The sequence below is a fragment of the Hylaeus volcanicus genome, chromosome 3 (genome assembly GCF_026283585.1).
Source record: "Hylaeus volcanicus isolate JK05 chromosome 3, UHH_iyHylVolc1.0_haploid, whole genome shotgun sequence".
In the NCBI taxonomy this organism is placed as follows: Eukaryota; Metazoa; Arthropoda; class Insecta; order Hymenoptera; family Colletidae; genus Hylaeus; species Hylaeus volcanicus.
In genome coordinates this window covers 21,688,056-21,701,036 of record NC_071978.1, presented here as the reverse complement: position 1 = coordinate 21,701,036, position 12,981 = coordinate 21,688,056, and the positions used below count along the sequence as shown (strand labels likewise).

Here is a 12,981-nt window from a genome sequence, read left to right as displayed (position 1 = left end):
AAATGTAATACAACATGTTGCCTTAATAAAAGAATACAACCGCTCAAAGCAACGCAACGTAATATAACGTTCATGTAATCATTTTGAAAAGTGAAAAAGAAACTTTGTACGTGAACAAGAAAAATGGTAGATAGAATCTGAAGTAATATTTGTGTCTCGCAGCAGACACTCTGTGCTTAGCATTCTTAAACATAAAGCTTAGCATCTTTCAACAATCTTTATTTGTAACCCTTATACACACGCTTATAGAATTTATTTGTAACGATCTGGCGTGGGTGCAAAGGGCCCTTTACTATTCACGTCTAGCTCCCAGATCTATCGATAATGTAATAATAAATTCCTCTGTCGAAGTCCGGGTTCCGTCTACACGTCTCGACGATGATAATTTCATTCCAGTGTCGAACAACGTGCCGCCGCTGTCGAGATTCCCCATCATGAATCTGGAGAGCGGCACCAAATACGAGCTTCGCGTGACAGCTTACAACAACGCCGGCTCCACGCAGGCCGAGTATCTGTTCAGCACGTCGTCGCCAAGCAGCGGCAATCGAATGCACGACGAGCATCCACCGGAAACCGTGGAGACCTCTCTGTTTTTCGACGCGCATGTGCTCGCGCCCAGCGTGATATCGCTTCTGGCCGTGTTCCTGGCGGTGGCTGGCATCTGCTTCTGCCTGAAAACGCGTAAGTTCCCAATACCACCCTGAAACGGAATCGATAGCTCCAGGAAGAGCATCTGGTTTGATGGGCGAAGGAAGGGTTTTTCAATAGTTTGTACTTTGGAGATTAACCGTTGGAGCTTTTGACTTCACGTGACGTTTAGTTAGAGGATGATCTTATGGTGGTCTGTGGATACAAGATTCGAGGAATTCTGGAATTAATGGGCTTAGTATCTATGAATTGGATGGTTATTCGCGAGTTAAGCTTGATTGGAAGCTTGAGTACTTTCAGATTTATTAAGGGAGGAGAGGGTTTTCAGTAGGTCAACAGTTCTCGGAGTGAGATTCGTGGCTCTGATATAAAAAGGGCAGATGAAATAACTAGAAATACATGTTACTGTAATTTTAAAAATGAGAGGTACTAATTTAAGGCTCTGAATGTGCAAGATTTTTGAGGGGGCTTGATCATCACCCTCTTCAGAAGCCCATAATTTCTCCAAATTCTCAAGTATCCCCAAATAGTATTAAAATCGTAATGTAGAGGCCCCAAGGTTCTATAAACTGCTATTAATAATTAAGTTCAATTGTCATCCAAGCAAACCAGAGCTGATTTTGCCTATGACGTACGAAGATACATCTATGTAGCTTGACGAAGATCGATCGTGCGTGCGTGGTCGACGTTCCATCGATCGCTGGCCGAAACTCCGTGAGACGAGTCGTCGAACCCCGTAGAGTCGGTCACCATTTCGAGGGTACAGATAGGGTTTCAGCGGCACTGGCAATTTGCATTAAGCCAGAAAGGCGTGCCGGCGCCTCGTTCGAGGCACTCGACGCTGCCAAGTAGTTAAACGTCGCAGGATTGTGCTTCAATTACGAATGCGCCTATTCGAGGGTGGCGAACCACGAGACACAGGCGCTTAAGATGGTCTTCTGGCTTAGAATTTCAAAAAATAGATTGAATTAGGTTTCCTGGCCTCTCGCCACTTTCCTCTACTCCTTCGTCCACTTCGCGCAGCGCGTGACGTTTTATTCGAACGAGCTCTTATTGAAGTAACGTTAACATTCCCGTACCCGCTTCGGGAGATTTGATTAATTAAGAGCTCCGTCGACCGGGGCTGGGGAACGCTCTACGCAATTATGCCAGCCGTTGTTGACGGTGCCGTCAGCCGACCGTGCGTGCTGGCTCGCGCGGAATCCGCCATTATGGGGGAAACGATACCAGCGGCAAACATTTATGGTTAATATCGAAAGCGCAGATTTCGTCCAATTAGCCCGGACTGCATTTCTCGTGTTGAATATTGTAAGGCACTTGCGCGTAACGAGTTGAATTATATTTTCTATTAGGCAATTTATTGGAAAGCTACTGCAGAAGGATTTAAGCATGTTCTTTTTTTATTGTTTTCTTTTTCATGGATCAAGTCACAGGTCAATTTTAGTAAACGTTTCTTGACTTGAAGAGTCAGTCTAAGACTGTAGCTTCAAGACTCCTGTCCATTACGAACCAAAAGTTGATTAACTATAATTAGACAAGCATTAAATCTCTGTTTAAGAATGCATAAGTGACGCTGATAATTAGATATGTCTGATAAAAAAGTACGTTGAAAGTACTCTGCGTTGGATCAGTCGCCATCGAAGACAAAATAACGAGACTCAAGAAGTCCTGTCACAAAATTTCTGTCGATATAGCATTCTCTAGGGTAGTAATTAGTAATCGATAGTCGATGGTGGGAAATGTTCCTCAAACATAGCGTCATTATCGTAAAACTCCGTCCTGCAAGCTCTTAATAATAAATTGTTTTGCCTCCACTGAAGTTTCGAAATCCAGCACGACAAGTCAACTTTCCAGCCACTTCGAGCTCGCTGCTCGAGAGAGATTGTGTTTACAATGTCCTAGGTAACGCGTGGGGGCTCATTTGTCTTCGTCGACGCGACGACCGACGGGGACACGTGGTTTTTCGAAGCAAACTACTCCCGGTTAAGCTGCCTCCCACCGTAACGCAGAGCTTCGGTCGACGGACTCCAGGCTTTGTTCGTAGAAATTCTCCCGGCAGATTGTCAAAGGCGACCGCGCGCGTTGAGATTCTCTTCGATACCGCAATCTGGTATCAAAGCTCGTATGGAAAGCGGTTTACAACGTGTTCCGTACTTAATACGTGCTTTGATGAAATAAGGACGTTCCATTATATCGAATCCAATAGAGAAAATTCTATTAGCTTGGCTCTGTGATCTCTAATATGTCCTGATTCCTGAATAGGAGTGTGAATCATCGAACAGGGCTCGATCTGATGTAACATCCTTAAACGGATCTCTCGATTTATAAAATAAATATATACCATTGTCAGTTCTGTCATACTGTATTCACATTCTCTATCTTGGGTTGGTACAAATTTAATAAAGAAATGTATCAGGTACCAAGGCCTGGGTCGAGAGATAGAGTTGCAGTATAGTTTAAAAACTACAGCTATAAATTTACACCACCTCAAACAAAATTATTTTACAAGAAATCGATTAATTCAAAAATAGAATTGTAATATAGCTCCATGCACTGCAGCTACAAACACCAACGAAACACGTTTTGAATATTGGGCCTCCTCTCTTCGAGGAGAGTGTCGAGTCTTCCGTTTTTAGAGACCTGGTCCCGATGGTTGCAGATGCAGAACGTTCTGGCCGCGCGAACGACCCCAATTCGCAAACCCAGGCGGCCCTGGAGAACAAGCACAACATGGAGCAGAGGGAACAGTACTATGCCACCGTGAGGAAGCCCGGCCAGCAATCACCCTGTCGCGAGGTGAGCGCGCTGGAAAGAATTCCCGAATATTCAGAAGATATTTATCCGTACGCCACCTTCAATCTGCCTGAGCAGGAAAACCTCTCGGCGAACCCGATACGACAGGCATTCTACTACGAACGCAGCGAAACGATGCTGCAGGGCAATCAGGTACGCCGCTGCTAATTCTATCGCCTCTTCGAGGACCGTTTTTATCATAGACGCGATGAATTGGCCTGTCAAGGTCGCCTCAGCGGGCCCTCCAACCTCTTCTTACCTCTAAAATTAGTTTTTCTCTACATCATATTTGGAAAATTGTCCTCGTTCCTCCTCAGACTTTAGGTTTATGTATTAGGAGGTTGCGTTGAAAGTCGCTGTTTATGTATACGTAGATTTTACTGCGAATACTGTAGACAATTAGAGCTGTCGTACATTATGAGTTGTTAAAATAATAGTCGTTTACACGATAATTTGATAGAAAAACGACCATCAATTGCATCAAATCCTTCTCCATGACAATACGCGGTCTCATGTTGCTAGAACTGTAAAAGAAACACTGATGGAGTTCGAATGGGAGATTCTCCCTCACCAAGTATACTCTCCAGACCTGGCCCCAAGTGATTATCATTTTCAAGAAGTTGAAAATTGGGTTGCTGAATGAATAAGCTCGAAAGATGAACCGTTCTTTCGTCGCGGAATTCAACTTTTGCCAGAAAAGTGGGAAAAAGTAGTAGCTTTTGAGGGCAAATATTTCGATTGATACTTTTATATACTTTACTATTGAAATAAATGGTTAAAAAACAGCGGCTTTCAATGCAAACTCCTAATAGATATATGCCTGTTTCCTACAGCTACTTATATGTCTCACGTTTATTAATGTTTACAGCTATACATAATCACCTGAAAAATGAAACCTCGATTATTCAAATTAAACGAGGACTCTAATTCAAAACTTATTAAATGGATCCAACATTCATGTCAGACCTCTAAATCTAAATTTAAGAAACATCTGAAATACCAAATCTCTGTTCCTCAAATTGACCAAGAACCTTCTCATTCGACCCTCAAATTTATCCCTCCAAGTGCCACCGGCCTCCAAGACGCCTTCACAGTAGTCATTCCCTGACAGATCGCGATTCACCATTGGAGGGGAAGTGACCTTAACAGGCCAACTTATCCCACCGTCGATACAATGTTTGACAAGCCTTGAGTCGTTCAGTTGGAAGACCCTCCCCAGTTAGGCTTGGTAATTGGACCTGGTAACGTGCGCGATTTCGCTCCAAGGGCGTGTTTGTGTCTAACGTGGGAACGTTGCAGTGCGACATGGACCAATACACGAAGGTGCGGGGGAGGGCGCGTCGCAAGTCGAAATCGTTCAAATCCGAGTCGGAGGAGTACGACACCTTGGGCTCCGACAGCGACACGGAGGTGGGCAACAGCAGTCGCACGGAGTCCTCGAATCACCTGGACGACTCCGGGCCGGCGTCGATAATGACGCGATCACCCGGACCGAACTCGATCGTGCAGAGGGAGCAACGACTAGCCCTGGTCCCGAGGCCGGTTCATCATAGTAAGTTAGTATTCGATTTTCTGTGTCGACGCCGCCAACAGCCTTAACAGCATCCGGTCGCCACTAACGACTCGCCTTTCTCGCATCAACGTCTCGCGTGCACCTTCCAGATGTGCTGTACCACACGCACGAATCAAGTACATCAACCGAGCCGTCACCAATTTCTGAGAGGAAGACCTTCCCGAGGCTCGAGAAGCAAAGGTGAGAAACAGAAATTGTCGGTTCAGTCGAGGTTGGAAACGTTGGTCGCTCGAGGTCACTTCCCCTTCCAAGCTAAATAGGACATTCACTTCCACTGTGTCTTTGTTGGATAGAATAGACTTGGACGAATAAACTCTTGATGTATTATAGAAATTTATATATTTACAATGATTACGTAGGATCTGAAGGAGCCTCCTCTCTCTGCACTTTCTGGTGAAGACATTGAGGAATGTTTTTGAAGGATTCTTTTAGGAATTATAGATACGGAGTTTCATTCTAAATAATTTTAAGACATTGAATGCGTTACATTCGAAGTTCATTCTCTCAGTAAAAATTGAAATCTCCATTTGGAAGATATACTATGTCTATATGCACCTTTGATGTAGACAGAGGTGGAGTTAAAGACAGTATGGTAGGGATGCCAATCTGGTCACCTTGAGCGACAAATATTTCCTGCTTTAACACGGCACTGTCGAACTCCCTTAAAATTCGACACACCATTCTCGAAACATGTGTCTTCCATGAAAAAACATCGACTTGTAATCTAACTGTCCATTGCTTCCCAAAATGCAATGCTGAAAAGGATCTGAACCGGTGTCTGATGGGGTGGTTTCGGGTGGTTTTTCAGGAATCATGGAGCAACGCCCGACATCGGGATCGACGTTCGCGTGCCGGGTATCCTGCGACCCGTGATGAAGCTCTCGGAATCCGGGATGCGTTCGTTTTCGAGGGGGGCATCCCCGAGCCGAACACCGAGGCCTGGTTCCTGCGACAGGCTGGGAAGGGCGGCGAGCCCCCGGAAATCCATGGAGTCCCTGTGCCTGCTGGAGGAGCCAGGTTCCTCCAGGATGGTGAGAAGGGAAGAGGACTGGGGCAGCGAGCTGTCTACGTTGGAACTGAAGCCACCGACAGGTTTCACAGACGCGCACGAGACCAGCGAAGCCGAGTGCGACATCGACATGAAGCTGAAGCTCCACAGGAAGAGGACGGGTTTTCCTTCTAACTCGCTCTCGAAATCGCCTAAAGACTTCACTATCACTGTCTAAGTGTTAATCAAATTATTCAGCGCGTACTGCTGAAACGAAGACGCGAATTAATAAAAAAAAAATACGAAAAAAAAAATAAAGAAAACTAAGATAAAGATAAACGAAACGAAATGTTAAATAAAAACAAGGTATATTAAAGCGAAAGGTTATACACACGAAAACACACACACGCGTATAACGAACAAAAAGCAACAAAATACAATTATATATTAAAGCTGCCAAGCATGATGAGTGTTAATTCAAAAGAAAAAGAGATACACATTCTTTCCTCGCCGTATGAGATTGTCGGGATCCCCCAACGCTTCTCTGTGGATGGATAACTGTCTTTCCGTGTAACTACCGTCGACGATCCATTTACAATAAAGAGGTATTTTTGTAAGAAAAATATACGAAAGCCGTTAACCGTGTTTGTCATTTTTTGTCACCCTACCCCCTCCATTCAGATTCCCTTTTCTTTGTTATCTTTATTAGTTCCTTGGTTTCCCTTTGTCTCTAGGATGCTGGAAAATGTCTGCTTCAAGAGAAGACAGGTAAAATAAAGGTTTCACATAGTCTCTTAAAATAAACATATTTATAAAATATACAATTCGACTATGGTCTTAAAGAAGAAGCAAAGTTATCTCAAGTAAATGCGAGTATTTTGAAGATTGAAATCTGTACATCGATTCCATTTTCATTCCATCGAAAATAGTCATTCGTTAAAACGACAATTCGTGGCTACAGATAAGGCCATAAACGAGACGTCAATCAGCTTAATTGCGAACGCTTATCAGCTACGCGCCAGTCGCATTTCCGTTGGCTAGAAATACGGATCTTAGGGGTCGATAAACGGGCCGTTTAAATCGCGAGGTATTCAATCATGTTCGAAGCGATTTATGAGATAAACACTTGGGGAGGGTTGCTACTACTTCGTAGGGACTGCTACTTTAATCAATCGACACTGTTGATCCCTTGTCACCAGTATATTGGACTTACAAGGTAGGTTTGAACTGTTTAATTATGAAGAAATGTGTTAGAAATGTGATAGTTTCAAGCTTCTGGGTCAAAAATTACTGTCTCTAAGAATGCTAAGCAATAAAAATGTCTCAATAAAAATAGAGATACTTTGTTCATAAATGAATTCTTTACTTGTAATAACCCGCAAAACATGTTTATTTGAATTTTTAAACAAATACGAAGCATCTATTGAATCGAAACTCGCGCGCATTTCTAGTTCATTAGAGTGGCCATCTAGCGGTAGAGAGATCGAACTAATTTTCGGAGTTTGGTCAGCGCCTCTATCGGGAAAACGCTCAAGTTTGTCGCCGAATAGTTCCTATGTCCACTGTTAGATGGAGCCATTTGTTCAAATTACCTACATGTCGGTAAATGATTCGTTTAGTTCGTATCTGCACCATTAGATGGCGCATAAAAGAAAGAATTACCAACATTCAATTTTTTAATTTTTCCAGCTTTTCTGTGCATATAAACATAGTTTTACATCATGTTACGCATGAAGTGCAATAAATGGAAGCTGTGACTCTCGTTGTGTTGACTGGGAAAGGTCTTAAATTGATTTTCTTAACAAAATTCAGAGGAGGATAACTCTGACTTCTTTACCGTTGAATTTACGATATTTTACAAACTTTTTGCATCACATGAGGGCGGAGAAACGTTCCTTCAATTCAATTCTAATATTACATCGCTCGTAGTACACTTATATTTTATTTATAGAACGTATGAAGCATACAAAATTAAATATTTCGAAATATCGGTAATTTGATGCAAATGGCGGCATCTAACGGCGCAGGTTCGAACTAAAATTAGTTCATGATTTCACCGATAGACGGCGCCATTTGTTTCATTATTTACCGACATGTCGGTAATTTTAAACAAATAGCTCCATCTAACAGTGTACATAGGAACTATTCGGCGACAAACTCGAGCGTTTTCCCGAGAGAGGCGCTGACCAAACTCCGAAAATTAGTTCGGACCCTTCACCGCTAGATGGCGATACCTGTGTCAATTAAATGACCGCGAAAAATAATTGTTTATTTGAGTTTTGTTTCTTTAATCTGTAATAAATACCAACATAAACTCACAAGACAAAATATAAACCTAGGTTGTAACATTAGATACTATTGCATAAGAGTTCTTACATAGACTTGAGCGTACTTTGAAATAATATTGAAATAATATTGAAATAATATTGAAATAATATTGAAATAATATTGTACTAAGTGTCTCATGGATCGAGACTTTGTAACTTCTTATTTTATAAATAAATACATGATAAATACCGAGAAAAACTAGAATAGTTTTTCATTTGCCTGACCTCTGAGTCATTCTTGGCTGTTGGTATATGACCACCTGTTTCGACAGTGAATAAAACGGGTTACAGTCTTTGGCTACTGTTGATCTTCCGAAAACAAACCGTCTAATGGTTATTTTTTAATTAATCAACATTCAACCTTGCCTTAGATGGCTATGTATCATCGTTTAATAATATAGAGATCACAGAGTCCACAGTAATCTTTAATTCAAATACTTGTTGAACTCGGAGACAATTTAATAAATAAATTGGTTCATTGCCTAAACGTTTTCGTTTCTCTTGTCCCATTTCATTCAGAGTTAATCATGCCTTTCAATCTGTTTACCTGTGGAGAAGGTAAATAAAGACTACCTGGAAATGAGGTGAAATCATCTGTTGCAACGACAGGTACCCCACATTATGTCAAGTGGCATTTAGGCGATCGACAATGAGGCCAAACGCGCGATAAATCTTACACCAACGTTTGTTTTTACACAACGTCGGCGCAGAGCTATCGGTTGATTGACTTTCCCTGATCGATGGTCATCGCAGATTTATTGTTCAACAGGAGGGTTGCTAAAATTCCCTCTACGCGATAAATTCTACCTACGTATGAATACTGTAGAAAAAGTGATGAACGGTATCGATGCGAGTTTCTAACTGTCCACGCAATTCGACTGAAATAAAATCCACTGAAAACTATCGTACGACAAACTCTTCACAGGGAACACGTTCTCTTTTCTTTCCGTCGGGTATTGGAGTGTATGAGAATTTCGATAAAACTTTCAATTATCCTTGTTGGAAAGCATTCGAAATAAACGATAAATATATTCTGTCGGGGGAAGCGAAAAAGGTGTGATGCTCAAGTGAAGTCTATGTAATAAACTCGAGTTACTATAAAGAAGTTAACAATATATACAATTATTAACCGTGGAACGCAATTTGATTGTACAAGATAGGAGGCAGAGAGCTGTTCAACCCTCATTTGTTATTTGAAATTCTTTATCCAGATGAGAATTTCTCCCATCTCCGAATGGGACCCATAAATCTACAAAGAAGGTGTAATATTTCCAACATCGATGTCTCTTTCTGAACAAAGCGAGAGGACCACCGTTGAAATAGAGTTCCATCTGAACGAAATACGAATTACACAGACTGGGGCACCCGAAATTCCAACAATAAAGAATTCTTGACAAATGGGCTGGTTCACGGAGTACGTAGTATTTTCCTGACATTTATTAAAAGAAAATCAAATAGAAAATTCTATAGATTTCACATCAGCCTACCACTCGTGAAATTTGAATCTTCTAATAACAATTCTCTACCTAAAAAATAATCTCCAAAACTGTCTCACGCACCCTGTGAGTCCTGCGATTCTTCAAGGAGGCAATAAGCCTCGCGTCAAACTCGAGAGTTATCGACTCCATCACTCCTTATCGCGGCCCTTCTTCTTTTATTGCTTGTAGCGGGCAAATAGGTGGCGTCATTTTTTCTTTCCTTTTATCTTTCCCTTTCTTTTATTTTTTTTTTTATTTTTATCGAGTATGGTAAACTTACCTAGACAATAAATCGTCTTAACCCGAGTGATCCCTTTATTGCCAGCCCTTCGAAACGCGGGGGAGGGTCGGCTCACTCTTTCGTGCTACTTGGCGCAAATAAATTTGCACGATCGTTCCACCCTTGCACGCGCTGGATTCTGTCGAGTGGGAGGCGAGGGAGGTGAACGTAATTTATTTTCGCCCGTCTGCACCGAAGGCAATTGCATCATTTATATACGGACGCGACCGTCCCGGCCCAAGGGTGGAAATTTGAAATTAAAACCCGAGTTACCCCCGCTGAAAAGTCCCGTTACACGGTATTCACTCGCCTGATTTCAAATTACCCCGTTGCGCGCCTCTGACACGCGAGGAATTGTCGACTATCGGGCGATTCGAGACTGGAGGATCGCGGCCTCCATAACGCACACTCCATTTGGTGAATAGAGTGACGGAGAATGGGGAAAATTATTATTGTAATTCGGAATATAAATAGTGGAAAGGGCGTGTAATTATCTTTTTGGGATATTCCAGGAGCCACGATCGCTTCACTTCGATTAATCGCACGGCGAGCACGCGAACTACACTAACGATCAAAACTTAGCGGACAAATTTTTAAATGGTTCAAAAACATGGAAGTTTTCAACCGATTGGAATTAAACTCCGCGAGGAGTAGTTTTGTGTAAAGTTACATGGGTATGTAGTAGCGCTACAGGCGAGGAGACGCGATTGACCATTGTGGATACAACTCTAAAACGGAAGGGGATGATTGAAAAATTCTTGAAGAAGTTTGTATGTAAATACCTTTAGAATAAGACGGAAATAAAAGGAAGGAGACGAGAAACGTTTTCTCCTGATAAAAAATTCAATTATATTGGCGAATTTAGTCATGTTATTCTAAGAGATTATATGCTTTAAATTAAGATAATTCTCTCCTCTTACCAGGTGAGTTTATAGTGCACAGCTAGAAATCTATAAAACATGATGTTTGCTATCTGAAGAACACAAGTCATCTCGTATTTACAGTGGAGTACCACAAACGTTTAACAAACGTGTTCAACAAGCTGTGAAATATGCAGTGTGCACGTAAATGTCCAGAAGGCTCTGTTTTGTGGTTTTTCTCCAGGTGCAAATTTTCTTGACGCCTTTCTCTATATATTTTTCCTTTATTTTACAAACATTTTCCTACAAGACCCTCGCAAGAATTTTTATACTATCCCAGTGTTTTCAAAGATTCGCCATTTTTCATGCAAAGAACATCCTTTGAACGAAACTAACGTAGAACTTAATTATGCGATTTACCTGGGGCGTCACTAGTCTCACCTGCTCGTCTGTTCGCATAAATCATCATGCTGTTCAGCTCAGCTTCAAATGCTCATCTGCTTGCAAATCATCTGCATTCACTACTGATTTAAAATACTGCGACAATCACATTTATTTACGCCCCCTGAAAATACGTGAATTTCTTCCACAAACACGAATTTTCGCCCTTCGGACGCCTTTCGCATTTTCTCTCGCGAATATGCATCAACTTCCTCCCTATTCCATTGCGTTTATTAATTTTATTTACCCGCGAAGAAAACGTGCCCAGGTAGACGCGACACGATCAAATGTAAACGAATAAACGAGAGACGTATAAATTGCGTTTTCACGCTACTCCTGTGATGGCTGGCGCGAGCTACGTGGAAATTCATACAGGTATTATTCGTCGTTTTTTTTTTTTTTTTTTTTTTTGTAACTGACACTCCGCTAGCCAAGCGTTCAAATATTTAGACATTTTGATAATTAATGTTTCAGCGTGAAACTGTTGTCTAGTTGACGTTAAAATTTCAAAACGTAAAAGCCTTTGAAGGGTAGGTGATGGTGAAATAATTATATATGTATTAAAAATTTACGACGAACGCGAGTGATGGGATTCGGTTTACATTTAATTTACCGGGAACGCATTATTATTTTCGAACGATCTCCAAGGGATATTGAAATTATTTATGAAACATATCCGGTATTGTTGCGATGAAATTCCGCTGTATGCTTTCGATTAAATATCGCTCAGTTAAATAAAACATCGTTTGTTCGAATCCAACAATCTGGCGGAGGGGTGTGAGGTGGGGAAGAAACGAGTTTGCACAGAACGAAACTCACGATTTATAATAAACGCTTGTACTCGTTGTTTTGCTCCTGACAGTATGCAGGATGACGCATGTACGAAGAATAATATTTTTCCAATTCGCGAGCGGCACAGTGTAATCACTGATTTATTAGATCTGTGTTTCTGGCACAAGGACGCGTGTCCCCGGAAATGAAAACACGCGAACACAAAAAGTAACGTTATTGCGTAATGCCTCTCCAGTGTAGTCACGTTTCCACTATTAAAGCTTGTGGACCTCTTCGATGTTTAAAAATTGTTCAAGTACGGTATGATCAAGAAATTGCGAAGATTCTTTAAACAATAATACCAGAATAAAAGCGTAATATATTTTCAATAATTAAGTTCCGTGGTTTCTTGCTAAGTTTACCGAGAACATTACATTATTACTAGGAGATTGAACACTGATTTTCTTGAAGTATACATGTCCGATCACGATCACAATCAAGTCATAAAGAATTCAACACAGGCTATTCCAGACTAATGTTATTACAGATTCGATATCTGGGTCGCGCGAATCTAAATGTGTTCTCACGATTGACGTGGATACTATTATTTTCTAAGCCTTTCTAATCAAAGGTAGAATTTGTTTAAAATATCTGAAAATGACAGACCAATTTTTGACATGTAATTTTACAAATGATTTCAGTTTCATTTTCACTGCCAGCTGCCTGTCGATATGTAATTAATTTCCACATCAAATGCTGCGTGAAATGTCATATAGTGCCATGTTCTTGATTAAAATTGTAGAACACGAATTTAAATTTCAT

At 41.3% G+C, this 12,981-nt stretch overlaps 1 protein-coding gene across 7 annotated transcripts in view; it reads left to right on the top strand.

Moving 5' to 3' along the window:
- Nucleotides 1-6,329, top strand: part of LOC128873224 (cell adhesion molecule Dscam2-like) — a 209,999-nt gene extending 203,670 nt beyond the window's left edge. For 2 of the 7 annotated variants that reach the window (XM_054116625.1, XM_054116622.1), the window contains exons 24-28: nucleotides 397-681; nucleotides 3,308-3,594; nucleotides 4,741-4,993; nucleotides 5,104-5,194; nucleotides 5,823-6,329. In XM_054116625.1, the coding sequence (XP_053972600.1) occupies nucleotides 397-681; nucleotides 3,308-3,594; nucleotides 4,741-4,993; nucleotides 5,104-5,194; nucleotides 5,823-6,240 (1,334 nt within the window). In that variant the 3' untranslated portion in view covers nucleotides 6,241-6,329. Of the gene's footprint in view, nucleotides 1-396; nucleotides 682-3,307; nucleotides 3,595-4,740; nucleotides 4,998-5,103; nucleotides 5,195-5,822 lie in introns of all 7 variants that reach the window. The other 5 variants (XM_054116626.1, XM_054116623.1, XM_054116628.1 and 2 more) reach the window with 5 other exon arrangements.
- Nucleotides 6,330-12,981: the final 6,652 nt, after the last annotated feature.